Genomic DNA, 26476 nt, shown 5'->3' on the forward strand with positions numbered 1-26476 from the left:
TTGCACAGGAGTGCACTCTGAAGGTGCAGGAGGGGAAGTTCAAGCTGCAGGATCTACTGGTGGTTCCCATGCAGAGGGTGCTGAAGTACCACCTGCTGCTGAAGGTAAGTCAACTCTGTCTGTCCATTAGAAGAAGGCTGTTTTTGTAATTTTTCAAAATAATTTTTTTATTTCCAATTTAATTTTTTTTAACAACAAACACAACATTAACTCATTCAACGCCAGCTATTCGACGGGGCCCGTCATAGCAATGCCACGCTTTAAAAGATAGGAGTGCGTCACCTTGTTTGTAGAGCTATAACTGTATTCTATATTATAGCTATGGATACAATACTATGGCCCATTTGACATCAACTATCTATCGTTCAGAATGTGAAAAAGAATAAAATGTTTCATCCATACATTCCCGTGTTATACCGTGGTGAATATAAGTATGGTTTTAGAGTGGTCTGGAGTAATTCCCGAAAAGGCTGTGTTATAGCCTCATACGTGAATCCTACTATAAGCGTTGCCGTTTCTTGCCTGGACACGCTACTATTCCCAAATCAGATCTATATAATAGGTATTATGTTCCATCATGAATGCATGAAAGGGGGGGGGTGGGGGGTCGTTTCTGATTATTTGATTGCCAGTAACGGCATTCGTATTGAACACTAAAATGCTTATCAGCCCGATCGGTATAAAAGCATTGCACGATCAAGCAAACATTTACGTCAGATAGTCCTTACCTGTGATCGGGAGTATTCCAAAAATAATATTCCAATTGTTTGATCGCCATCTGGTACATCCAATGTCCATTTGGTCCACGGCATAACCCACCACAACATATGGATCGAGGATATTTGACACGCTTCAATGGAACCGGGAGAACCGCTCGACTGGCCCGACCCAGAAAACTGTGCCCGGTGACATTTGACCGTTGCACAGGCCAAGATATAAGGTTTCAAAGGGTGCTCGATACCGCTGTCTAGCTGGATGCGGCCGGTATTGCACTTTGGCAATCTCAGACTCATTCCCTATGGTAACACCAAGGTCCCTGGGTGAATAATGAATACAAATATCGAATAAAAGAATAAACTACCAAAATCCGAGATATCTTGGGTCTGGCAGCGAGTTAACCCGACTTATCTCGGGTCTGGCAATTAAAGAGTTAACACTAACAATAACAACAATAATGACAAGACAACAAAAACAACAAACACAGACCCAACACCCGCAAAAAATACAAGAATACAAAATATACCCAGACCCCCCCCTCATCTAACCCCCCCCCCCCCCCCCCCCCCCCCATTAACTCCCAACCATGCCCTTCCCCCCTTCTAATCCATTATAGCTAGCCTCATACGACAACCGCCCAAGTCACCCTCCAAGATCGCTGGAAAAGAGCCTCGGAAGTCAGACACAAGTCATATGAGTGAGTTAGGCAGATAGGGATTTTTTAACGTACTGTAACAAGTATTCTAACATAGGCCTAAGCCAGGGCGATGCAGCAGTGTGAGGAGAGTACAGTTAGGCAGAAATCTCAATTTGGCCAAAAAAAATTTAATAATATTACCTAGGCAATTCTCACATGAAGAAGAAGGTTGTTTTCTTAGAAGATTATTGAAATTTAAATGTGTCTTTTCGCATTATCCTTCCTAGTTACATACATACGCAGTTCTCCACACATAATGCATTTCATCAGTGAGGTCAGAGCAGCGCAGCGCTGGATATCATTTAGGCGAAGACTACACTTAAACTAGGTCTGTATAATTATTCCCAAGCCATTATTTTCATTTTCATTTTCATTCAGGTCATGTTATTGCGATAAGAACAAGGACGTGATTGTGACGCACTTCCTCTTCAGATTGATGAAATGCCACATGCTCTGTGTGTGTGTAGTGCTTCATCCGTGCCACTTTGAATGTCATTGCACCCTAATGAAGGCCCAGCCAGAACATGTTGGTCTAATAAAATAATGTATTCAATCAACATCTTTCTTTTCATTGCATCCATGCTACTTTGCCATTTTCAGCCCATAAAGCCATCATCCTACTCTTTTTATACATATAATAAGAACAACGTTTAACCAACTCACAAACCCAGTAATCCTTTGTTTGCAGAACTCCCCCTTTCTTAATATACATATATAAAACAACAAGCTGGCCACTAAAATTCTATACATGATTAATTGACCACCATCCATCTCAATAATGGACAAGCATTATGATGTGGTACTTTAAAAGACTGGAGTAGGGGATATGAGGGGTTATGCTGTGGTACTTTAAAAGACTGGAGTAGGGGATATGAGGGGTTATGATGTGGTACTTTAAAAGACTGGAGTAGGGGGTGAGGAGGGGTGATGCTGTGGTACTTTAAAAGACTGGAGTAGGGGGGCGAGGAGGGGTGATGCTGTGGTACTTTAAAAGACTGGAGTAGGGAGGCGAGGAGGGGTGATGCTGTGGTACTTTAAAAGACTGGAGTAGGGGGGCGAGGAGGGGTGATGCTGTGGTACTTTAAAAGACTGTAGTAGGGAGGCGAGGAGGGGTGATGCTGTGGTACTTTAAAAGACTGGAGTAGGGGCAAGGAGGGGTTATGCTGTGGTACTTTAAAAGACTGGAGATGGGGAGGGGTTATGCTGTGGTACTTTAAAAGACTGGAGTAGGGAGGCGAGGAGGGGTGATGCTGTGGTACTTTAAAAGACTGGAGATGGGGCAGAGGAGGGGTTATGCCAGGTGATTCCACACAGAATAGAGCTGTGACCGTTCTATTAGAGTGACTGGAACCCCTGCAGGATTCTCTAGCCAGGCGCTGAGGTCAAATCAACCGTGCTGTAATCAGATTAAACGCACCCCATTTCACTGCTTCCTCCGTAGCTTGGCGGTGAAGGATTAGTACGCTAGACCCTGAGGGCATGTCAGACTGACGAGCCCTGTGTGTGTGTGTGTGTGTGTGTGTGTGTGTGTGTGTGTGTGTGCGTGCATGTGTGGGCGTGTGTGTGTGTTCATTCATGCTTCAGGACACATCTTTACTTCATGTCCTGGGTTTTGTATAGCAGGATTACTCACAGGGATGATATCATCTTATATTAAACGGTGAGGTGGTGGTTTTACATCTCTCTTCACTCTCTGTTCTCTGTAGCAGCCCGTCTCTGTAAGCACATCTTCTAGGCACAGTTACAGATTACACTCCTCTCTGTACTAGTCTATTGTACCATGTCTCTATATGTTCTATAGAACATGTCTTGTTTCTGTTTTTATAGATGTATTTATTTGTTTAGCTTTTTGCTGGGTTCCCCTATCAAAGGCAGCGGCTGCAGCTTATCCTGGAGTTTCTCCCTTTCGTACAACCTCAACTTATTACTACATGATCTGTATGATGCTTGTTTGACCTTGTATGTCATAAAGATATATTGTATCGTACTTTAAAAGTCATTCCTCTCAAGCATCGGTTGAAGTATAGCAACAACATACAGTTTGAACCTGTCAGCAAAACAAAGCAACAACAAGTAACCCCCCCACCCCCCTTGATATAACATGAAGTATCCCCCGTGAACCCATTTGTAGTATTATGCTATGAAAGGTTGGGCACCAATTTCTAGCTTCTGTGTGACTTTGTGGTCAAATTAATGTTATGGTTATGATTAGGATTAGGGACAGAGTTACAGTTAGTTGCGCACTCGCCAATTCATATAGGAAATCCAACGAAAAGTTGCCATTCGTGAGAATAGCCTGAACATGAGCAATGTACTTACCGGTAACTCACACCTGCTCAATGGCCGGCAGTAGAGGACTGTGGTGCTGCTCAGTGGTCATTAAAAAGATGACAGTATGGCAGTGACATGCCCACTGCCCAAGTAACTGCGACCCACTGTTGTAAAGCTCTCCTCCTTCTAATGCGGTATCGTTATTTGAAACCTCATCCGAGTCTACAAAACCCTATAAAAGCTGCCTGAATATCAGAGAAGGTAATTTATTCTCTGTGCTATTGGCATCAGCACAAGGTCAGGTTGTTAAAGGGGAACAACACCCAAATTAACAATTCCAATATGTTATTTCCATGGCCTATGAACGTTTAATCAATATTTGTAAACATGACCTACTCTCTCGTGAAACCAGAATCAATACTCAAACTGTACTCTCCATAATGCATGCGAGACTGATTTTGTGGACCCACAGAATGTCTGTTTTATTTTCTTTTTTATATTCACATGTGATTTATTTTAATGTGTGTCAGTGTCATCTTTACCATCTCTCCCAAGTCACAGTCTCTGGAGCAGCTCTAAGACTTCCCCTCGACATTGTAGTTCTTTGCCGTACAATCTAACAAGAATGAACGTATTTACAAGTCGTATTATGTTTTGCAAATAAGGAGACATATAGATAATGTAAATATTTCATTAATATTCCACTGAAGGATTACAGATCCTTACATCCAGCTCCTCTGGTGAGAGCATCGTCTCCCCCACTCTGGAATGTGCATCTAGTGGCCAAGCCCAGGCCATGCACCCAGAAATACATTGACATGAGTGATCACCTGTGCACGAATGGCAAATACAAAGCATGTCAACAGTTCACCTCGTTGGGTGGCGCAGCGGAGATTGCGCTCGTCACCAATGCAAGAGACTCCGGTCTCGAATCCGGGTGTCAGCATTGCCTCCGGCTTGGGCCGGCCGTTATACTGGCTCAATTGGCAGAGTCAGCGGGTGGAAGTCGATGGGTGGTAATCTGGACGTTGTGGACAGCGACTCCTACAGGTTGGTTGGGGGACGCCTGCACAGCAGAGACAGGAAATAGCGGGGGTAGTGTGAGCCTCCCACACGTTACACCTCGCCAATAAGAGTCCGCGCTGGCAGGTGAAAAGATGCGACAGGCTGCCTCCTCGTGTACCGGAGGGGACACGTGATGCAAGGCTTCTATCCTCCCTACAACCAGCCAGTGGGGGGCATATGTGAGCAACGTTCAAGACAGGGGAGGGGAGAATTGGAAACAGCGAAATTGGGATGGGAGAAAAATAGAAAATAAGGAGAAAAAGTGGATACAAAAAAAACAGTTCACCTCGTGAAACAATGATGGACCTCATATTGTCAAAAGGGGGCACGAAGGTTCATACGTTCGATGAGTGTGTAACTTGTTAAGTTGCTCTTGTACTCTGAGGAAGTTACGGACATTCAGGGAGTATAAGATAATTGCTATTTTGTTTGGGGAAAAAAAGCAAAGCTTTCCCATGTATGTAATGTACTGTAGGAATGCAATATTTATGTTTAAGTTGAACCCCCCCCCCCCCCCCTCTCTCCCCTCCCCACAGGAGCTGTTGAGTCACTCCATTGACCGGCCAGAGAGACAACAGCTGAAAGAGGCACTAGAGGCCATGCAGGTAGGTGTGTGTGTGCGTGTGCGTGTGTGTGTGTGTGTGTGTGTGTGTGTGTGTGTGTGTGTGTGTGTGTGTGTGTGTGTGTGTGTGTGTGTGTGTGTGTGTGTGTGTGTGTGTGTGTGTGTGTGTGTGTGTGTGTGTGTGTGTGTGTGTGTGTGTGTGTGTGTGTGTGTGTGCGTGCGTGCGTGCGTGCGTGCGTGCGTGCGTGCGTGCGTGTGTGTAAAACATGTTTTATTCTGCACAAGCACTCTGAGCCAAAGCTGAAGCGTATATATATATATTATATATGTAAAGTATTTCATACTGCTGGCCTAGCTCTGCGTAAATCTGCCGTGATACGACAAGACGATCAGGAAGGTTTACGGTTGAAAGGAAGGAATGATTCCTTTGTACCTCTCTCTCACTCTCACTCTCACTCTATCCCTCTCTCTCTCTCTCTCTCTCTCTCTATATACCTCTATATCCCTCTCTCTCTCTCTCTCTATACCTCTCTGTCCCTATCTTACTCTCTCCCAGGACCTGGCTATGTACATCAACGAGGTCAAGAGGGACAACGAGACCCTGAAGAAGATAAGTGAATTCCAGAGCTCCATCGAGAACCTTGTAAGTACTGTATGGCGTGACCCCTGGCTCTTCTCTCCTGCGTCTCGCGTCATGTCACAGATGGGATTTTACCCCCTCGGTTTGTCAACGCAATGATTTATTACCGAGCGTCGGAGAGCAGCTCTCCGTCTCTCGGAAAACCTCAACATTTCTTCTTTTCATCTCCCCTCCTCTTCACCTGACCTTGCTCCCACCTGTCCTAGTCAGCTGCAATTACACTGTCTCTAATAAATCAATTAGTCTTCCAGAGCGTGAGCAGGCAGGCTGTGCAGATTCCTATACGTCTGCCTCACCTCCTCTCTCCAAATGCCGTCTCCCCTCTCTCTCTTTCTCTTTCTCTCTCTTCTCTACCCCCCACCATGACCCCACTCTCTCTCTCTCTTTCTCTCTTTCACTCTTGCTCTCTCTTCTCTACCCACCACCACCTGCCTCTCTCTTTCTCCCTCCATCCCTCTCTCTCTCTCCCTCTCTCTCTTCTCTACCCCCCACCCCCATTCCTCTCTCTCTTCTCTACCCCCACCACCACCCAGCCTCTCTCTCTCGCTCTCTTGCTCTCTCTCTTCTCTACCCCCACCACCACCGCCTCTCTCTCTTTCTCCCTCCATCTCTCTCTCCCTCTCTCTCTCTTCTCTACCCCCCACCACCTCTCTCTCTCTATTCTCTCTCGCTCTTCTCTACCCCCCACCACCTCTCTCTCTCTCTGCTCTACCCCCCACCACCACCCAGCCTCTCTCTTTCTCCATCCCTCTCTCCCTCTCTCTCTTCTCTACCCCCACCCCCTCTCTCTCTCTCTCTCTCTCTCTCTCTCTCTCTCTCTCTCTCTCTCTCTCTCTCTCTCTCTCTCTCTCTCTCTCTCTCTCTCTCTCTCTCTCTCTCTCTCTCTAATTCTGCCTGCAGATGGAGCTGTTCTCAAAATGTTCCCCTTGTCTCTGTATTTTATCCCTGACAAAGCACATCCTTTACTGTATGACTGATTCACTCACAGAGTCGTATAACACAAGGACGGAGTCACACTGCAACAAGGACACGTTCTTTTGGGTTAAATGAAGCATTTACATTTTTCAATCAAAGATCATAAAGTCTTACTCACCCAAACAGTTTAAAGGTAGAATCTGTAATGCTGTCAAACAGCGACCAAGAGAGGTCTTGAGAAATTCACACCATAATAAGTTACTATATAGCTATAATATGTGTTTATACAGTAATATTATCAAATCCAATCAAATAAAATGTATTTGTAAAGCCCCGAAATCACAAGGTAATGTCCCCATGGGCAAGTCTTCTTTAAACAAGTCAAGAAGAAACATCACAATAAATCAAGAACAAAAACCACCATAATTCTAAATAAATGCAACACTCCCAGACATACCCCACCGAAGGTAAGGAAAAACTCACTAAAAACCTAGCAATAGGAAAAAAAGCACCACAGGCGATGTGGAGGAGAGAAACCTTAGAAGGGCCGTTCAAAGGGGGATCCCCCAACTTGGATGTCGGTGATAATATAGTGTTGCTATGGATGATCGATGGGTGGAGAATAAAACAGGCAGATAGTTGGTATGTATGTACATATACGTGTAATAAAACACAAATATGATGTACATGCAATAGCAACTGGGGTACATAGGAACATTTGACAGATTTAAATAGAATAGAGCTAAGAACAACAGCAACAAAATAAAAAACATAGGGAAATGACTCCGAGCACTAGTATTAAAATAGGATGAGGGCTAAATGTCAAGGCTCAGAGCTAAAAATATCAGAGTCATATTCCGTTTGCACACGTGTATGTATTCCGCTCGGATCCATTTAAAGTATGGGGGGCGACGTAGAGAGGATCACATCACCTTGGCCATCACCACGAGACATCCACTCACAGAGAGACAGGGAGACAGGGACACAGGGACAGGGGTTACACAGTTCCCGTGTTTGTGCTGGGCGGACATAGGAGCAATAGATACATGTACAGTAGTAAGCATTACAGTATGTGAATAGAATATAAGTACTTAGCCCAGCAATGAAGTAGAACAGGCATGGTTTAGACATTGTAGGTCGGACAGAAGACGGTATGAAGCTGATCCATGACCTCAATGGTGCACATAACCAATATGGGGTTGAAACCTTACTGCAACCTTGGCCATCACCCCGAGACATCCACCACCTATATCTATAACAAATCCTCATTTGTTTCATAATGTGTATATATTGCTATGTTTTTAATTATGTTATGTTATTCCATTTTTACTTACTTTAAAAAAAAATCTCACAGTACATTGTTTTTATCTTTATATGACTAGGGCTCTAATGCCTTCCTACTGCTGAGCTGACCTGTTCTCTTGTCCAGCGCGTTTCATCGTACCATTGACCTCGTGTTAACATACTGTGTTAACATATTGTGGACCAATAAAAGAAACTTCAATTTCAACTGGTTGACAGGAGATAAACTTGGGTCCAAGCCGTTCTCAACGGTGTTCCACTGAAACAAACGCAAGCCCTTCCCTACTAGTAACACAATTCCAGTGAAACCGTCTATATACCTACCATTGTCATTGAAGTGTAACCGAGTAGATTTGAACCTGGGACCATAGGATCCACAGGCGGCCGCACTAACAGGCGTCGCTAAAGGGTCAGACCCTTTAGCGACGCTGGTTGACTGCGACCGACTCCTCGGTAGTTTACAAAGCAAGGAGAGTTGCAGCGACCGGTGGACTGACGTAGACGTGTCTTGTGTGATCTTAGCAGCAGGTGAAACTAGAGGAATACGGCAGGCCGAAGATAGACGGGGAGCTCAAGGTGTCTTCTATCGTCAACAGAACGAAGCAGGACAGGTGAGTCCAGACGCTCTGAGGACGTCGTCTCACTCCATCCACTGCATGTCCTACGGTGCCACAGCCGCAGCATCCTCAACCTGTTTTACTGTTCTACCATCCAGAGTGTTCTCCACCACCAGTACTGCATCATCGTCTGGTATAATAGCGTCACGGTCCAGGAAAAATCCAGAGTGGCTTAAAAGTGCCGGCAAAAAGATAATCGGCAAATCCATCAACCAAACAATCCTGGAAAGTTACACTACAAACATGTAAGATCAAGAATATCCCTCACATGTATGTATTACACACAGAATATGAGCTGCTACCCTCACATAGGTGCTTCAGATCCCCCAAGTGGAAAACTGAGAAGCCTCAAAGAGGAATTTGTACCACATTCAATAAGCCTACTTAACAAGCAGGATAGAAATGTGGTCCAACCTACACGGGAGAGGGCAATATAAAAGGGCTGTGCAATACAAAATAACCTTGGACCTATGGGACTGTGCCACATCAAATGAATGATGTTGGTTGGGAGGGAAGGAAGGAAGGGGTTAATTACATTGTGTCTCTGATGTCTTGTCTGTATGTCTGTCTATGCTGTAACATGGTTGTCCTATGTTCTTCTTCTTTGTAACTCACTATTGTGTGTTCCGACACAAAACACATGTCTGTATTAAAGAACTATCTCACGTGACACGACTTGTACCGAAGACAACGATACGATGCGCTCTCTCTCTCTCTCTCCGCCGCCGAGTGAACTCACAAAGTCTCACGTCTCTTCCTTCTCAAGGTACATATTCCTGTTCGACAAAGTGGTCATCGTCTGCAAGAGGAAAGGCTACAGCTACGAGCTGAAGGAGATCATCGAGCTGCAGGCGTACAAAATGTCCGACGACCCGATGAACAACAGGGACGTGAAGAAGGTGAGAAGCCGCCGCCTCTGATGTCCCCCCGACAACTTCATATCCTCTTTGAATGCAACGCGCAATCTGCTCCGAGTAGCTTATGAAATATCCTTTTTTTTTTTTTATCATTATAAATGATGTCCTTGGGCTGAAGGAGAGCATTTCAGATAGCGAGCTCATGGGTAATGCATCATGGGTAGTGATGCATCATGAGTGGTGATGCATCATGGGTAGTAGTAATGCATCGTCGGTGTCAGATGTGCGCGGTGCTCGTCGTCCACGCTTTTCAAAGAGCACGTCGACGCATGCGAAGGCTATTTTATACACGATGCGTTCTCCCGAAAACCGACCGCAGTGCATTCCTCCACCGATCTAACATGGCTTTTTTTTGTTTGGTTTTGAATTTTGCACGTTTGTCCATGTTGCATGTGTAACTTGGGTTTATCTCTCTCTCTATCTCCCTATCTCTCTCTCTCTCTCTCTCTCTCTATCTCCCTATCTCTCTCTCTCTCTCTCTCTCTCTCTCTCTCTCTCTGGTGTGTTTCTTTTTGCATGCTTACCAGTCGAGTGGAAAAATGGTAAGCTGAAGTGAAGTTATTTAACTCGTCCTCTCATAGCAACCTAGTTTTATTAATTTTTTTGGCAGCAGTGTGTTGGTTGGGTGTCATGCTGTGATTGCATGTTGTTCACCCATCAGGCTCTTGTTTGATTGGCTCTCTAGCTCTTGTTCATAATGCATCGCTGAGCATGTTTGGAGTATCTTAATTGGGGGTATAGCTCTTAAAAGGGAAGTTTGAATTGTTTAGTTATTTTTTTAACGTTGATCACTGTTGAAGATGTCGGATGTCCAAGGCTTTGTTGTTGTCCGTCTATTTTCCATTGTCATCCATGGTTCTCTCTCTCTCTCTCTACCGCCCTTCCTCACTCACTCTTCCTTCTCAGTGGTCCTACGGGTTCTATCTGATCCACCTGCAAGGGAAGCAGGGCTTCCAGTTCTTCTGTAAAACGGAGGAGACCAAGAGGAAGTGGATGGAGCAGTTTGAGATGGCTATGTGAGTACTGTCCCCTCTGTGAGTACTGTCCCCTCTGTGAGTACTGTTCCCTATGTGAGTACTGTTCCCTATGTGAGTACTGTCCCCTCTGTGAGTACTGTTCCCTATGTGAGTACTGTTCCCTATGTGAGTACTGTCCCCTCTGTGAGTACTGTCCCCTCTGTGAGTACTGTTCCCTATGTGAGTACTGTTCCCTATGTGAGTACTGTCCCCTCTGTGAGTACTGTCCCCTCTGTGAGTACTGTTCCCTATGTGAGTACTGTTCCCTATGTGAGTACTGTCCCCTCTGTGAGTACTGTTCCCTATGTGACTACTGTTCCCTATGTGAGTACTGTTCCCTATGTGAGTACTGTCCCCTCTGTGAGTACTGTTCCCTATGTGAGTACTGTTCCCTATGTGAGTAATGTTACCTATGTGACTACTGTTCCCTATGTGAGTACTGTCCCCTCTGTGAGTACTGTTCCCTATGTGACTACTGTTCCCTATGTGAGTACTGTTCCCTATGTGAGTACTGTCCCCTCTGTGAGTACTGTTCCCTATGTGAGTACTGTTCCCTATGTGAGTAATGTTACCTATGTGACTACTGTTCCCTATGTGAGTACTGTTCCCTATGTGAGTACTGTTCCCTATGTGACTACTGTTCCCTATGTGAGTACTGTTCCCTATGTTAGTACTGCTCCCTATGTGAGTACTGTTCCCTATGTGAGTACTGTTCCCTATGTGAGTACTGTTCCCTATGTGAGTACTGTTCCCTATGTGAGTACTGTTCCCTATGTGAGTACTGATCCCTATGTGAGTACTGTTCCCTATGTGAGTACTGTTCCCTATGTGAGTACTGTTCCCTATGTGAGTACTGTTACCTATGTGAGTACTGTTACCTATGTGAGTATTGTTCCCTATGTGAGTACTGTTCCCTATGTGAGTACTGTTCCCTATGTGAGTACTGTTCCCTATGTGAGTAATGTTCCCTCTGCAAGTACTGTTCCCTAGTACAAACAACTATCATGGTATTTCCCCCAAAAAGTAAACCCAAACAATTATTGTAGTATTTCCTGATGATGGTAGAGATATTTAGATTATAACAGATTATTATTCAAAGGAACACGTGGACATCTCCAGAGTCGGACAAGAAGATGGATACCAATTTCCTTTTTGTGCGCTCAGTAGAAAGCTATCAGCTGCTAGCCTAGCTTAGCACAAATTAATGGAGGTGGATACTGATCAGCCAGCGCATTTCCCATAGTGTGTGCGTGTTCCCTTAAGTACAAAAGTGGTACCATGGTGATAATCAAACATGATACCTTTTCGTAAGGCTTACATGGCAACAACAGCACAGCCCTATCAACTACCTTGACCAATCAGGGCTTTACTAATAATTACTCATGTATGTCCTCCAATCACATAGGTCCAACATCAAGCCAGAGAGAGCCACAGCCAATCAGCACAACTTCCAGATGCACACGTTCGATAAGAACACCAACTGCCGAGCCTGCAGGATGCTACTGAGGTAATGATGACCCCCTCAAACCTGCATCACTTTTATCACACTTTTTTACTTCGTCTATTCTATTTTTATTATTTTTATTATTGCCTTTTTTTTTTTTTTTTTTTTTTAATCTTTTTCCCCCTCCTTCTTTTTCCGATTTTTTCTCCCATCCAATTCCCATTATGCCAATTCCCAACCCCCTTCCTGGTTGTTGCGCACTTTCCCCTACTGTTGGTCCGGGAGGCCGGAGACTGTCACATGTTTTCCTCCGACACATGTGCAGCCAGCCTGGCCGCGCAGATTCTCACCGGGAGAGTGTAACGTGTGGAAGGTCGCACTACCTCTCTCCAGATCTTACCCTTGATGAGCAGGCGCCCTGACCGAACTGTAGGGGTCGCTGTCCACAACGCCCAGGACCCACCCACGGCTCCCCTCCCCCTAACTCAGCCAAACGAGTTAGTATAGCGATCAGCCCGAGCCAAGGCAATGCTGACTCTCCGGTACTGCCTATTTTTAAACTGAATGAAACCGTAAACAGAGAGGCCTATTGGCGATGTTAGATCCTAATGTGAAAAACTTTGATTTACCTTACCTCTCTTTTATCTTTTTTATGCTCGCTTATGCCTGTATTTTTTACTGCTGTGAAGCACTTTGAACTGGAATTTCTGTATGAAAAGTGCTATACAAATAAAGTTTATTATTATTATAACTGTAGTTTACAAAACTACTAACTGTTTCACAATGAAAGATTTTTTAAATCAATGAAAAAAACATTTGGTTGATTGATTTATTGAATCATTAATTAATTTAATTAATTAATGAATTAATACAAAAAAAAGGACTAACACTATTACAACTAACCTTCAAACTAGCACTACTTTTATGTAAGTAGCTCAATTACTGTACATCCAAACTACATTTTGGAAAAGGATCAAACCTGAGTCTGGAATGCTATAGGCTGCAGACACAAAGTGTGCAAAGTGCGAGTGTGTTTGATTTAATGCGGGCAAATCCCCACTTGAGCGTGCCTGAGGGATACCATGACATTTCAAATGTAATGGGTAAACCCCGCCCAATGCGGTACTCTGATATATCTGATATACTCTGAAAACAAAATGTGAGAGAAAAAATATGGTTCTGTCCAGAGAGCAGAACATTACATCGTCAAAAAACGATTCTAGTGCACACGACGAATGGAAAGCCCCTCGCTCACTGTGTCGGTCCACGTCCCTGTTTCATTCCACGTGAGCGCGGCTTAAAGTAGGAATAACTCCCTGTAAGTTGTGCCCTCTGAGCCCATACGTTGACCTCTATTACAGTTAGCCGGCTACACTCGATTTTACGTATTGACCCACAAACTCCATGTCCTACATTCACAGCGCTGGCGGGAGGAGGGAACAGGCTACTGGCTGCTAATTACAGCTGCAGCCCTAGTGGATTCCACCGTGATTTATGGCGCTCGCTATTAGGCATGGCAGTGCAGCGCTGCGCGCGGAGTTACAATATACCTAAAATATAATGCGCTGTGATGTTAACCACTGGTTACATGGTTTTAAATGGGCTAAGCTGACTCTGTGCTTTCTTTAGAAAGCCAAGGGGGGTAATGATGTAGGCAGTGGTAGGGTGTGTGTAACATACAGTAGTGGTTTCATTTAGCAGTGGAAAATAGTGTCAAATAGCATGTCACATGTTACTAGCTACTGTGGCTTAAGTGGCCATAAATATATAATACGGTATGTATTATAATGGGCACGTGTGTTCTCGATGTGTCATACAGTTCTGGTCTGCCTGACTCCTCACTCTCTCTGTGTGTGTGTGTCTGTGTGTGCATGTTTGCATGCATTTGTGTGTGTGTGTCTGTGTGTGTGTGTGTGTGTGTGTGTGTGTGTGTGTGTGTGTGTGTGTGTGTGTGTGTGTGTGCATGCTTGCGTGTGTGTGTGTGTGTGTGTGTGTCTGTGTGTGTGTGTGTGTCTGTGTCTGTGTCTGTGTGTGTGTGTGTGTGTGTGTGTGTGTGTGTGTGTGTGTGTGTGTGTGTGTGTGTGTGTGTGTGTGTGTGTGTGTGTGTGTGTGTGTGTGTGTGTGTGTGTGTCCTCCAGGGGGATCTTCTACCAGGGCTACTACTGCTCACGCTGCGGGACAGGAGCGCACAAGGAGTGCCTGGAAGTCATTACCATCTGTAAAATCAGTAGGTGTCCTCTAGAAACAAACACACACACACACACATCACACACACACACACACACACACACACACACACCTACACACACACACACACACACACACTGTTCCCCTCTACTGGACACGGGGGAACAGAGAGTTCTGTTGTCACGCCTCTCTGACGCCTCTCTTCCCTTCCTTTGTCTCCTTTTGTTTCAGATCCCCATGACTTGGTGAGTGTTCTTCTATCCATAGTGAGTTCATTTACATGTACAGTCAGGTGCTGCACGTTCATATTCTGGATACTAGCCGGTATATATATATATATATATATCCCAGGTCCAGGCGTTACACACAGGATAAGGTGTTTGCATCTTAAGATAAGATAAGACGAGATGGATCTTTGTTCGAGTGTCACAGGCAGGATAATAAGAATAGAATATAGTGTGGAAATGAAAAAGATAAACATGAAGGTCTGACCTACAGTATGTATCCTCTATCATAATATCACTATGTACGTATGTACAGCCCACCCTGGTATAATAGACAGACTATCCTGAGTCAACCCCAGGTACACATAATATAGCTAATCTAAGTATACCCAAATATACAATACTCCATACTAAGTATTAGTCTACCCTGGAATAAATAAACAGATTATCAATAAATATAAATGTACATATACAAATAGCCTTTGTATGCAGGCTACCAACATGCTAGCCTTGCAAGCCAGATAGAATATTGCATTTGTTCACACGTTATGAACAAATGCAAGCTTTTTTTCCCTTCTGGCTTACAACGCCATTTATACCCCTGTAACATGAGTCAAGGGAATATTGCGAGTATTACCATGGAAACGGAACTCACAGCAGACCACAAACGTGATAAGTTGTTTACATGCCTCATTACCCTAAGCTAATATCGGCATATCCCAGTGATCTTACTCGGGTTTCTCAGCGTCGAGACATTATGTTTTCCCGGCTATTACACACAGAACATGGCGTCTGTGTCAACTCCTAGACCAGATACTCAAACATCACAAACAATAATGGGCATATTAATGTGCAATGTGCACCCAGTGAATATGACATGATTTCACACCCTCTCAGGAATGATATAATTGACTGGTTAAGTCCCCGGGGATGTGTTCCTTCTTTAAAATGACTGTTTTGTAGTGTTAGCATTCGAGATAGAAGAGTTGTCACTCCACAATAGTATAGCAATAGGTTATGAAAAGTTATTCTATACACTGTGGATAGTTATGAGACATTAAATGACTGTGCCTCTCAGTTCAGTTCCATTTAGTAACTTCCTGTTATACTATGAAATATATATATAACCATCACTCAAGAATAATTTCATCATTTCATTCACATATCATATGTACCATTAATATCTACAGACATCTCATGACTAAGAGCATGATCACCCACAGGTCACCATTACATCATATTTACAATGTCCTTGTTGAAGCATAAGATGGCAGGCTTTGGCACAAACATGAAACTGTTTTGTAAGATATTTCTCATAACACAAAGCAACAGCGTTTCTAATTAATCTGCTAATTGAGTATTTTTCTCTCCTCCCTTAGGAACCTGGAATATCATCAGGTAAGCATAATGGAATTATCTACAAATGATGTTTTGGATGTTCAGTTACATACAGTATCTGATACAGATGGTAAAGCTTGTGATGTGGTCGGCTGGCATGTAGCTAGTTTGTTTTGGTTGGAGAGGTGGTTGAGCTACAGCTTTCTACTGCCACCCAGTGGACAATTCCTGCACATGTGAGCCTTGTCAACTAATTCAAGACATTGTACATGATGAAAAGGTCACCATATTCAGTCTATAATGAACCACTGTAACGTGATGATCAATGCTCTGTCAGAAGGCGGTGCTATTTAAGTTTACGTCTGGAATTAAAGGGGAACACCACTCAAATGACAAATTCTTATTCATGTTATGCCCATGGCCCAAGACAGTTCAGTCAATATTTGTCAGCTGCTCTCTCCCAAAGCCAGAAACCAGAGAAGTAAGACTCAAACTTGCGATGTCATCAAGTATATAGTCTGGAGCTGCTCCACTGACAATGGATGGGAGAGAGTCTTATTTTCACAAACATTTCGGTACAGTCTTAGACCAGAGGAACATGTATGAATTCCGAAAAGGGGCGTTGTTCCCCTTTAACAGATCTGAAGGGAATCCCCCCCACCCTTGACGCGAGGCTTTCAACTAATTGTGTATACACACAATTGTTACTCATTGTTACTGTAATTATCATACAGAAAAACAGGCTATTCTCGGTCTTTGCTCCACAATGGTGGAACGTACTTCCTTCCCACCACAGTCAAAACCTGCCCAAAAAAAAAACACACCTCTTCAATCAATATCTGAAATGATAAAACTATAATAAAATACTAACCTTCGTACCGTCTTTTACTATCATGCACTTTGCTAACTAAGGAATGTAGCTTGCCTATAATACTACCTAGTACCTACTATGCTAATATGTCTTTACTACTATGCACTCAAGACTGTAGCACCCAAGTTCAACACTGTTTGACGGACAATGTTACTTACCCTTAGCTGCCCCAGAGTTGTACCCTTCCTGCTGACTTGTAAATCACTTTGGATAAAAGCATTGGCTAAATTACCATTATGTAAAATGTTATCAAGCTACGTTCTGCTAAAATCCATGATTGATTGATTGAAAACTTTATTAACAGATTGCAGAATGGGTACAATACAGTACAGCTCAATACAAACAATTGTTAAGGGGATGCAGACCAGAAAAAGACTTTCGTCTTGTTTACATCAGGGTCCCCCATTTTCAATTAATCAAGACATTTATGACATACATGACATACAGATACAGTATACAGTGCTGTTTCATCCACACATTTATAACATACAAGATATACCAATATACAGTACTGTTTCAGAGAAAGAGATCGTAAAAAAATATATGTACATTCGAGGGGGAAGAAACTGTACATTGGAGGGGCCAGTTTAGAGGGGTTGGGTGGGTGGGTGGGTGGGGGGTTTGGACATTTACCGGGGCCAGTTTAGAATTGCAGCCATTGCATCCAATAGTCCTGTGGAGGTAGACTCCAGGTGCGTAGGTTCCAACATGAATAATGAAGGAGAGGATGGCAGAAACTGGCACACTGCTGACTCCCGGAAATGAAATGAAATGATCCGGAGTGGAGGCTCTGCTAACGCAGACATGGGCATATATTTAATTTTCATTTCAACCTTTATTTAAAACCGTGAGCTTCTGAGGTTTCCCCTCATTTACAGAAACGACGATTGTACAAATGTAAAGGGTACATAATAAAAGCGATATTCACAGAAAATGTAATACAACAGAGTAAAAAATAAATTATAATAATTTCAAATCTGCTAAAACAGTTACACAATGGTCTGAAATCATACGTTTAGACATACTAAGGGAAGGGAGAATACTAAGGGAAGGGAGAACCTCCAACTTCAGAGAGAGTTGGAGGACATTCCAAGAGTTAGAGGCATCAAAGGAAAAAGCTGACTTCCCTAGATCAGAACAAACTTGAGGCACCCTAAGAACCATCCAGCTATTTGATAAGAGTTGAATAGGTTCCAATATTCCAATCTTACAGTGAAGAGATATAAACGGGTTGTTTACCAATAAGGGCTTTAAAAATAAATAAATAAATACCAGTGTTTGTTGCGCCTTTCTGCAAGAGAAGGCCAACCCACCCTATCATATAGGACACGATATACCCAGAGAGTGAAACCTATGAACAGTCATTCAGACCTTTTCTAACTCGACAACATGAGCATTCTAAACGGGTCCCTTTGTATTTCCTGTTGCAATGTTTGTTAATACAATAGTGGACAGGAAATAAACAAGAGGCCAAAGCTGTTCCCCTAGCAACGGAATTCCTCAGAAAAGGTCTATCGCACGCTCTCACGCTGAGTGCATACGATTAGTGAAATTAAACTATTCTTAACTTTGCTCGGGGACCCCCTCAATGACCCTCGGAAAGACCCCAGACCCCACTTTGAGAACCGCTGTGCTAAAGAAACAAAAGCAAAGAGCACAAAAAGAAGATTTACTGACCCCCAGTTCTCAGAGGAGGTCTAATTCTAAGTCACTTCCTGGCCAGTGGCTCAGGAAGTAGAGCGGTCGTCCGGTAATCAGAAGGCTCTCCGGTTCGATTCTGGCTCCTTCCCCGGCAGTGTGTCAAAGTGTCCTTGAGCAAGACACTTAACCCCTAACTGCACCCGATGAGCAGGTCGGCACCTTGCATGGTCGCCTCTGCAGTCGGTGTGTGAATGTGTGAGTGAATGGGTGAATGTGAGGCATAAGTTGTAAAGCGCTATTTAAATGCAGTCCATTTACCATTTACCATTATGTGCCCCCAGGCCCCAAGATGGTGGCGTTGAGGAACTACCACGGCACGCCGGCCCCCCCAGGGAAGCCCCCCCTCTCCTTCCAGACCGGAGACTTCATAGAGCTGCTGAAGGGGGACCCTGACGCCCCCTGGTGGGAGGTACAGAGAACGCCTCCTATCCACTCCACACTCACTGGCTCAATGCTCTCGCATACAGAGTTCACATTTCAAATAGTATGCCCCCGATGATCGTACTGGTACTATGGAACAGATCTAATCTTTCTCCTTTGTTTGTTTCTTACAGGGAAAGCTGATCCAAACCCAAAAGAGTGGCTTCTTCCCCAGCTCGTGCGTAAAACCTTGTTTGGACCCCAAGGTGAGAGACTAATTAGATTTATGTGATATTAAAGGCATAGAGAGCGGCCTTAGTGGTCTTCTGTGTGTATCTTAAGGACCCGCGTGGCACAGTATAATGGACACGGTCCGTTTTTAACGAGTCTGTTTTAATGACTGTTCTTTGCCACAGCCTCTCCAATCCTTCCCCAGCCGGCAGTCGTCGAGGGAAACGGACTACTATGGATACCCCTGGTAAGACCAGACACACCGTAACATAACCTGCTGTACCGTGAGAACAGGCTCTTGTAGGGTCCGTTACACTCGGAAGGGTCAGTGTTCACTAGTCGTAGAAAGGAAGACAAAAAGCAATCACTGTAATATATAATTGAACTCTGTTGCCTACTCAATTTATACCTACCTGCTGCTTTCACTGTCTACAACTGCCCTACACTCATAATCATCTTAACGGCCCACCTCATACTATAGTATAGTCTACCCATATACTGCATAATATATTAATCTGAATATACCTGCATATAATTATCCTATATACCTACTTATACACCTGCAGCTAACCCATATAACTCTGTATGATAGCATGTACAATTATGATGTATATACCATATATATATATTATAAAATAGTATTACTCAGTGTAGTGCTAATCAGATACATGTACAGATTTGTAATATTAATATGTACAGTGATGCAGGTATAAAGATATATATATATAGTAACAAACCTGATAGGATACAGGCTCGCCACGGTCCAAAAACCCACAAGAACTTGCGATTTCCACACACAGTCTCTTTTGTTCACTTTATTTAAATATCAAAATAATAGCAAAACAATACCAGATCCAGCAGACTGCGTCTCCCAATGTCCCGCTCACCACAAGTGCACGAAAAGCAATAGAATGGTCAGACAGTCTGGTGGTCAATACACAAAGGAGGCTCGCCGACAGAAAAGGGGATTGTTCAATACTCAGGGTCGTCGTCCAGTCCAGGGTCCAGTACACAAAGAACACCTACTGCTTTCTCCTCTCCTTCTACTACCTCTCACCGGCGTCGCACCTCTGAATAATCAATCTCTCCTTCTCTCAACAACACCACTCCTTACTTGTTCGCTCTCTACTCCACAACTCCAACTCGCTCAACCTATTCCTCTCTATCCTAGTGTTAATGTACTGTGTGGGACTATGTGTGTGCACGTGAGATGTGTGTCAACTAATTATGCGCAGGTGTATCTTATCAGTACTAATCAGCTACCTAAATGCTTCTACTCCGTCCGTGACGGATATCTACGGGAGCGGGGAAATGAGGAAACGCTGTTCTTGCGCCCGTTCCTCCTCGCTCCACCCTCCCTTCGGCCGACCTGTCTTGCCACGCTCACCATATCCCGGCCACCTCTGGGAGTGACGCGTTGCGGGTGCCACGGGCTGTCACTTCCGGGATTCCCCTCTCTGCGAGTGACGCAGAGCCAGTTTCTTGCGCTGCGACAGCCCCCGCCCCCAGTGGCGTACCCCGGCAGTAGCCACAATATATATATATATATATATTCTTACTGTATAGATATCTATCCATATGTCTGTATACCTGCACAAAATCCTTTTACATATCTGTAGATAGATACTATATCTATATTATCTGTACATATCCCTTACCTACTCTTACTAGTTATGCTGCTGGCCAGTATGACTACTACCAGTATGTACAGTATGTCTTTATACCTGCATCACTGTACATATTAATATTACAAATCTGTACATACATCTGATTAGCACTACACTCAGTAGTACTAATTTATATATTTTATACCAAGTTTAATCACCTGTACATTGTATATTACTATTGCACTTTACTGTTACATTTGCGCTCTGGTTGGAATGCCAAACTTATTTTCATTGTACTGTACTTGTGCTGTATAATGACAATACATTTTAATCGAATCTAATGTAATCTAATCTAATGCGACAGTGGCTCAGGAGGTAGAGCGGTCGGATGGTAATCGGAAGGTTCTCTGTGCATGCAGTAGGAGTAGGAAGACGCGCACCGTTAGCCTAGCTTAGCGTCAGTCACTGGAAGTAGGTTCCTCCATTAGCCTAGTTCCCAACGTCTTCCTACTCCTACTGCACGCACAGAGAAGAAAAAGGTATGCATCTTCTTGTCTAACTCCAGGGTAGATGGCAAATAAGCTAATTTCCCAAAATGGGAGTTTTCCTTTAACCCCTAATTGCTCCCTATGAGCAGGTTGGCACCTTGCATGGTCGCCTCCGCCATCGGTGTGTGAATGTGTGAGTGAATGGGTGAATGTGAGGGATAAAAGCGGTATATACAGTAAATGCACCATTTACCATTGAATGTATCCTCTCAGTATAAAGAGTATGTATCTGGCATATAGTATCTGGTAACGTGTGTCCCTTTCCTCCTCTGCAGGTTTGCAGGGAACATGGAGAGGCAACAGGCAGACAACCTGCTGAAGTCCCACAGCAGCGGCACCTACCTGATCCGAGAGAGGACCGCTGAGGCCGAGAGGTTCGCCATCAGCATCAAGTGAGTTATTCTGGAGGGGAAGAAGGGCCTCTCAAGGGGGAGGCTTCTCTCCACTTCGCATCGGGATGCAAAACACTCCCTGGATGTTTCAGTCAGACTGTGTGGAGCGTACTGCAATTCCGACTAATAATTACTGCCGAGTAGGCTAAATGCTTGTTTGATCGCGTGTCGCGTTGGCGTTTCATCCCCAGACAGAGACGATGTAAACATGCGTCTCCTCGGAGCCGTCACATGGTGATAATAATGATGTCATGTTGTGTTTAATGACTCCTCCTCCCGGCGGATCCTCTGATGTCACCGCTTCTGTCCCGACTCTTACACAGATTCAACGACGAAGTGAAGCACATCAAAGTCATCGAGAAAGACAGCTGGATCCACATCACTGAAGCGAAGAAGTTTGAGAGTCTTCTGGTGAGGCGGCTCGGTGTAAATAACGCCAGTCATAGTTGCACAGTATACATTTTTTTTAAGAGAAGGGTGGCTAAGTGGCGCAGTGGGCAAGGCGCTCGCCACTAACGCAGGATATGCTGGGTTCGAGCCCAGCTCTCGGCGTTGCTACCAGCTTGGCTGGTCGTTCATACTAACACAATTGGCAGTGTTAGGGGTGGGAAAGCCGGTGGGTGGGGATTGGACGTTGTGGACAGCGACTCCTACAGGTCGGTTGGTGCGCCTGTACAGCAGAGTCAGGAAGTATCGGGGGCAGCGTGAGCCTCCCACATGTTACTCCTCGCCACTGAGAGTTCGAGCTGTCTGGTGAAAAGATGCGACAAGCTGCCTCCTCGTGTACCGGAGGGGACACATGATACAGCCGACCAGTGGGAGGCATAGTCTAGCAACGTTCAAGACAGGGGAGGGAAGAATTGAAGGGAAAAATAATTGCTGATACGAAATTGGGATGGGAGAAAAATAGAAAATAAGGAGGAAAAGTGGATAAAAAAAAAGAGAAACATTGTCACATTATCGTCGTTTGACACCGTTTGCTCTCTCTCTGTATTGTTTTCTTTTGACAGGAGCTAGTGGAATACTATCAGTCCCATTCACTGAAAGAGAGCTTCAAGTTGTTAGACACCACGTTGCGATACCCCTACAAGTCCAGAGAACGCGGGCCAAGCTCGTTAACGCGGGCCAGTACCCGCTCACCAGGTAAATCCTACTATCTCTCTTTACTACCCTTTACTATCTGACTGCCACAGGAATTAATGGTAGAGGCCTCTGTTCAGAGTTAAACCATTTGAAAGGTTTTCATTAGTCAATCTAATTAATTCTATAATAATATAACAATTATGCAAAGCATTCTCTCCTAGATTGAAGTTACACATGCCTTCTCTCTCTCTCTCTCTCTCTCTCTCTCTCTCTCTCTCTCTCTCTCTCTCTCTCTCTCTCTCTCTCTCTCTCTCTCTCTCTCTCTCTCTCACGGTTCAGTGACTTAAATACCTAACTAACACAGCTACAATATAAGTACGGCTCAGTAACTCAACTTAAATACTTAGTGAGTATGGAGCCTGGTTTTGGACAAATGGAAAACATATTACCCTATAAACACGGCCCAGAATGTCAGTAAAATGTAATGGTGTTTTCCTACCGGGAGCACTCATATACCCTGTGTCGACTTTGTGTGGAAGAGTGAGTGACGTGGACGTCAAGCTAATGCTTGTGAGACACCACTAGGGGGCAGTGCAGCTAAGTGTGAGTGACCGAATCAGAATCGGGGAGTGAGTGAGTGAGTGAGTGAGTGAGTGAGTGAGTGAGTGAGTGAGTGAGTGAGTGAGTGAGTGAGTGAGTGAGTGAGTGAGTGAGTGAGTGAGTGAGTGAGTGAGTGAGTGAGTGAGTGAGTGAGTGAGTGAGTGAGTGAGTGAGTGAGTGAGTGAGTGAGTGAGTGAGTGAGTGAGTGAGTGAGTGAGTGACATTGCCAGTCACATCTAATAAAAATAGGGAGTAGTAAGAACTAGGAATAGGGAGATATGAGGAAATTATCTAATACAGGCTGCAGTACTGTATTATCTACCGTAATACAGTCAGTAGTTCCCAACCTTTTTGGGTCAGAGGTCAAACCAGAATCTCAAGGCACGCCAGGCATAGTCATATTGTCATTAGAGATATTACCCCTATAAGGCAGACCGACAAATGATAGAATTGAAATCTATCGACATTGTCATCACTCATCAAACATTATGCAGATATATTTACATTAATTGGAACAAGAAATTACAAGTGTGCAACACACTATTCAGATTAAATAAGAACAGCAAAAAATAATGATGGCAATAATGGTACAGTATGCCAATGTATGATTTGATATCAATCGGTGATATCTGGGCCTATGAAGTAATCAAATGTATGCCTTGTTGATTTGAGAGAGTGAGAGAGAACATAGATTTTAGTATTCAGAGGCAGCCCTAATATTTCATGACTTGGAAAGATCCATCCATCCATCCATCCATCCATCCATCCATCCATCCATCCATCCATCCATCCATCCATCCATCCATCCATCCATCCATCCATCCATCCATCCATCCATCCATCCATCCATCCATCCCACTGGATGCATCGTTTGGTCAACAGTCCAGACCAATCAGCTGTTCAATGAGTCAATGAATGGATCTTCCCATAATTCATCCAGTCGGCCAATCAGCGGGTGTTAATTAACCTAGTCAGCCAATCAGCGGGTAATAATAATTGACTTGACTTGATAATTCATCCAGTCACATCAGTCTTACAAAAACCATGTGACTTGATGAAGAGCTTCTCTCTCTTTCTGCTGACACCACCTGTCCCCTGCTCCTCATCTAGCGCACGCACGCACGCACACACACACAAACACACAGACACACACACACACACACACACACACACACACACACACACACACACACACAGCCCTATTCCCTGCTCTAGAATTTAACTTCCAGTTTGCAAAAAGAATAGCTGATGCATGATCTGGCTACATCAGGACAGAATTAGTGGACTGGAGAAACTGAATAAATCAATATTAATGTAGCTTTTTCATTAACGTCACAACTTGCGGGAGGGAGGGAAGGGAATCACCCGACCCAATCAATCTGTTGAAAGATGCCTTTTCAACTTACTTGGCAGGGCTGTTGGCATCAGTTGGCATTAGCATGACATTTGAACAAGTTAGCTAGCATAACTTTTGCCTGCAGAGATGACACACTGTCTGGGGTTGAGAGCTGTTGTCGGTCCAAGTAACCATACGGCAGATCACTGTCATCATGCTGTCTGTTAACATTTGCCCTTTTTTCCCCCGAATGCGTTCTGCCTTCCATTTTGTAAGCTGGTCAGGGTGGCTTCTGTTCATCTGTCCATTCTGGCATCACAGTTTGCAAGATTTAGCTTGAGTTATTGGACAGAAGCACGACTCCTACAAAGCAACTTGCGCTGACCCCTGTGAATGCCGAGTGAAAGCCTTTGTTGTCGCCCTCTGGCGGTAAAGCGGTGTACCATAAACTCTCCACAGAAGGACTACATCATATTCCTCACATACTCATCCTTGTACCTCTGTAATGTTCTTCGCCGAAGCACAGGCTTATCAGCCCTGTGGTTTGCGAGATATTGTGCAGATTCACAGACACCACCAAAATCATAATGTCCGCCTACCTCGGCGATAAAAAGACAGTCACCTATGACAATACTACCTGCATTTTGACAACAATGATGTTGGTTACCTGTCCTTTTTATATGCAAAGGTAACTTGTTACAGTTCACCAGGGCAGGTTACAAAGCTCTAGTGTGGTGACCATGTTGGTCTTTCTCCCTCTCTCTCTGTCTCCCTCTCTCTTTCTCTCTTTCTCTCTTTCTCTCTTTCTCTCTTTCTCTCTTTCTCTCTCTCCCTCCCGCCATCAGCACTGCATTTCTTCCTCTGGCCAGCACTTATCCTCCTGACCCTGACAATTAGAGAGAGAGAGCAAGAGAAATAAAGAGAACGGGTAATGGGGGGAGAGAGACAGAACAAGAGAGGGGGAGAGACAGAACAAGAGAGAGATACAGAACAAGGGAGAACAGACAGACATAATGAGAGAGAGAGAACAAGAGAGAGAGACAAAACGAGAGAGAGAGAGAGAGAGAGAGAGAGAGAGAGAGAGAGAGAGAGAGAGAGAGAGAGAGAGAGAGAGAGAGAGAGAGAGAGAGACACACAGAAGGAGAAATGGCCAGATAAATAGAAATAGAGAGCATGTTGATATTTTGGCAGCAGTCTCGGAGGCCTGTGGGCTTAACATCTGAATGGATTCTGTTGGCCTCGTGGTTCATTAGAGTGTATAATGACCATGGCCCTCCGCTTGCCTGCCTCCCACACCAGCCTGCCTCTCTTGGCCCTCCAGACGGTTCCAACTGGCAGCAGCAGAAAGATTTTCCCCTTCTTTTTCTGTTAAAATCTAGACATGAATGGAGATTACTCAATGATGACTTTGGTCCATGTTTGTGTGTGTATGTGTGCATGAAATTTTTTTTTTATTTCTATGTACTGTACAACTACTGTATTATTTCAACAATTCAACATTACAATATGAGAAAATGGCATTCTAACAACTGCAGCCATAGTCAAGGCAGTAGAGCTTTAATACTTTTTAGACACCTGTGTGTGTGTCTGTGTCCATCTGTCTGTCTGTCCAACCCTATATCACGACCATGCGTGAAATACGCCCACCGGTCCACTACAGGATAGCGTGTCAGTGTCATGCTTAGCAACTGTTTCGCCTGTCTACTACTATCACCGACATCTAAGAAGGGAGATCCCCCCTTTAACGGCCCTTCTAAGGTTTCTCTCCTCCACATTGCCTGTGGTGCATTTTTTTCCTATTGCTAGGTTTTAGAGAGTTTTTCCTTACCTTCGTG

General features: G+C 44.2%; 1 protein-coding gene across 1 annotated transcript in view; it reads left to right on the top strand.

Moving 5' to 3' along the window:
- Positions 1 to 26476, top strand: part of vav2 (vav 2 guanine nucleotide exchange factor) — a gene marked incomplete at its 5' end in the record, with an annotated part of 212203 nt that overhangs the window by 178488 nt on the left and 7239 nt on the right. The window contains 10 exon segments of the mRNA XM_084324887.1: positions 12125 to 12226; positions 14302 to 14390; positions 14582 to 14616; positions 15954 to 15972; positions 18766 to 18893; positions 19039 to 19110; positions 19261 to 19322; positions 21506 to 21622; positions 21946 to 22033; positions 22633 to 22765. Of these exon segments, the coding sequence (XP_084181013.1) occupies positions 12125 to 12226; positions 14302 to 14390; positions 14582 to 14616; positions 15954 to 15972; positions 18766 to 18893; positions 19039 to 19110; positions 19261 to 19322; positions 21506 to 21622; positions 21946 to 22033; positions 22633 to 22765 (845 nt within the window).

Source organism: Notolepis coatsorum (assembly GCF_963971535.1).
Source record: "Notolepis coatsorum genome assembly, chromosome: 11".
In the NCBI taxonomy this organism is placed as follows: Eukaryota; Metazoa; Chordata; class Actinopteri; order Aulopiformes; family Paralepididae; genus Notolepis; species Notolepis coatsorum.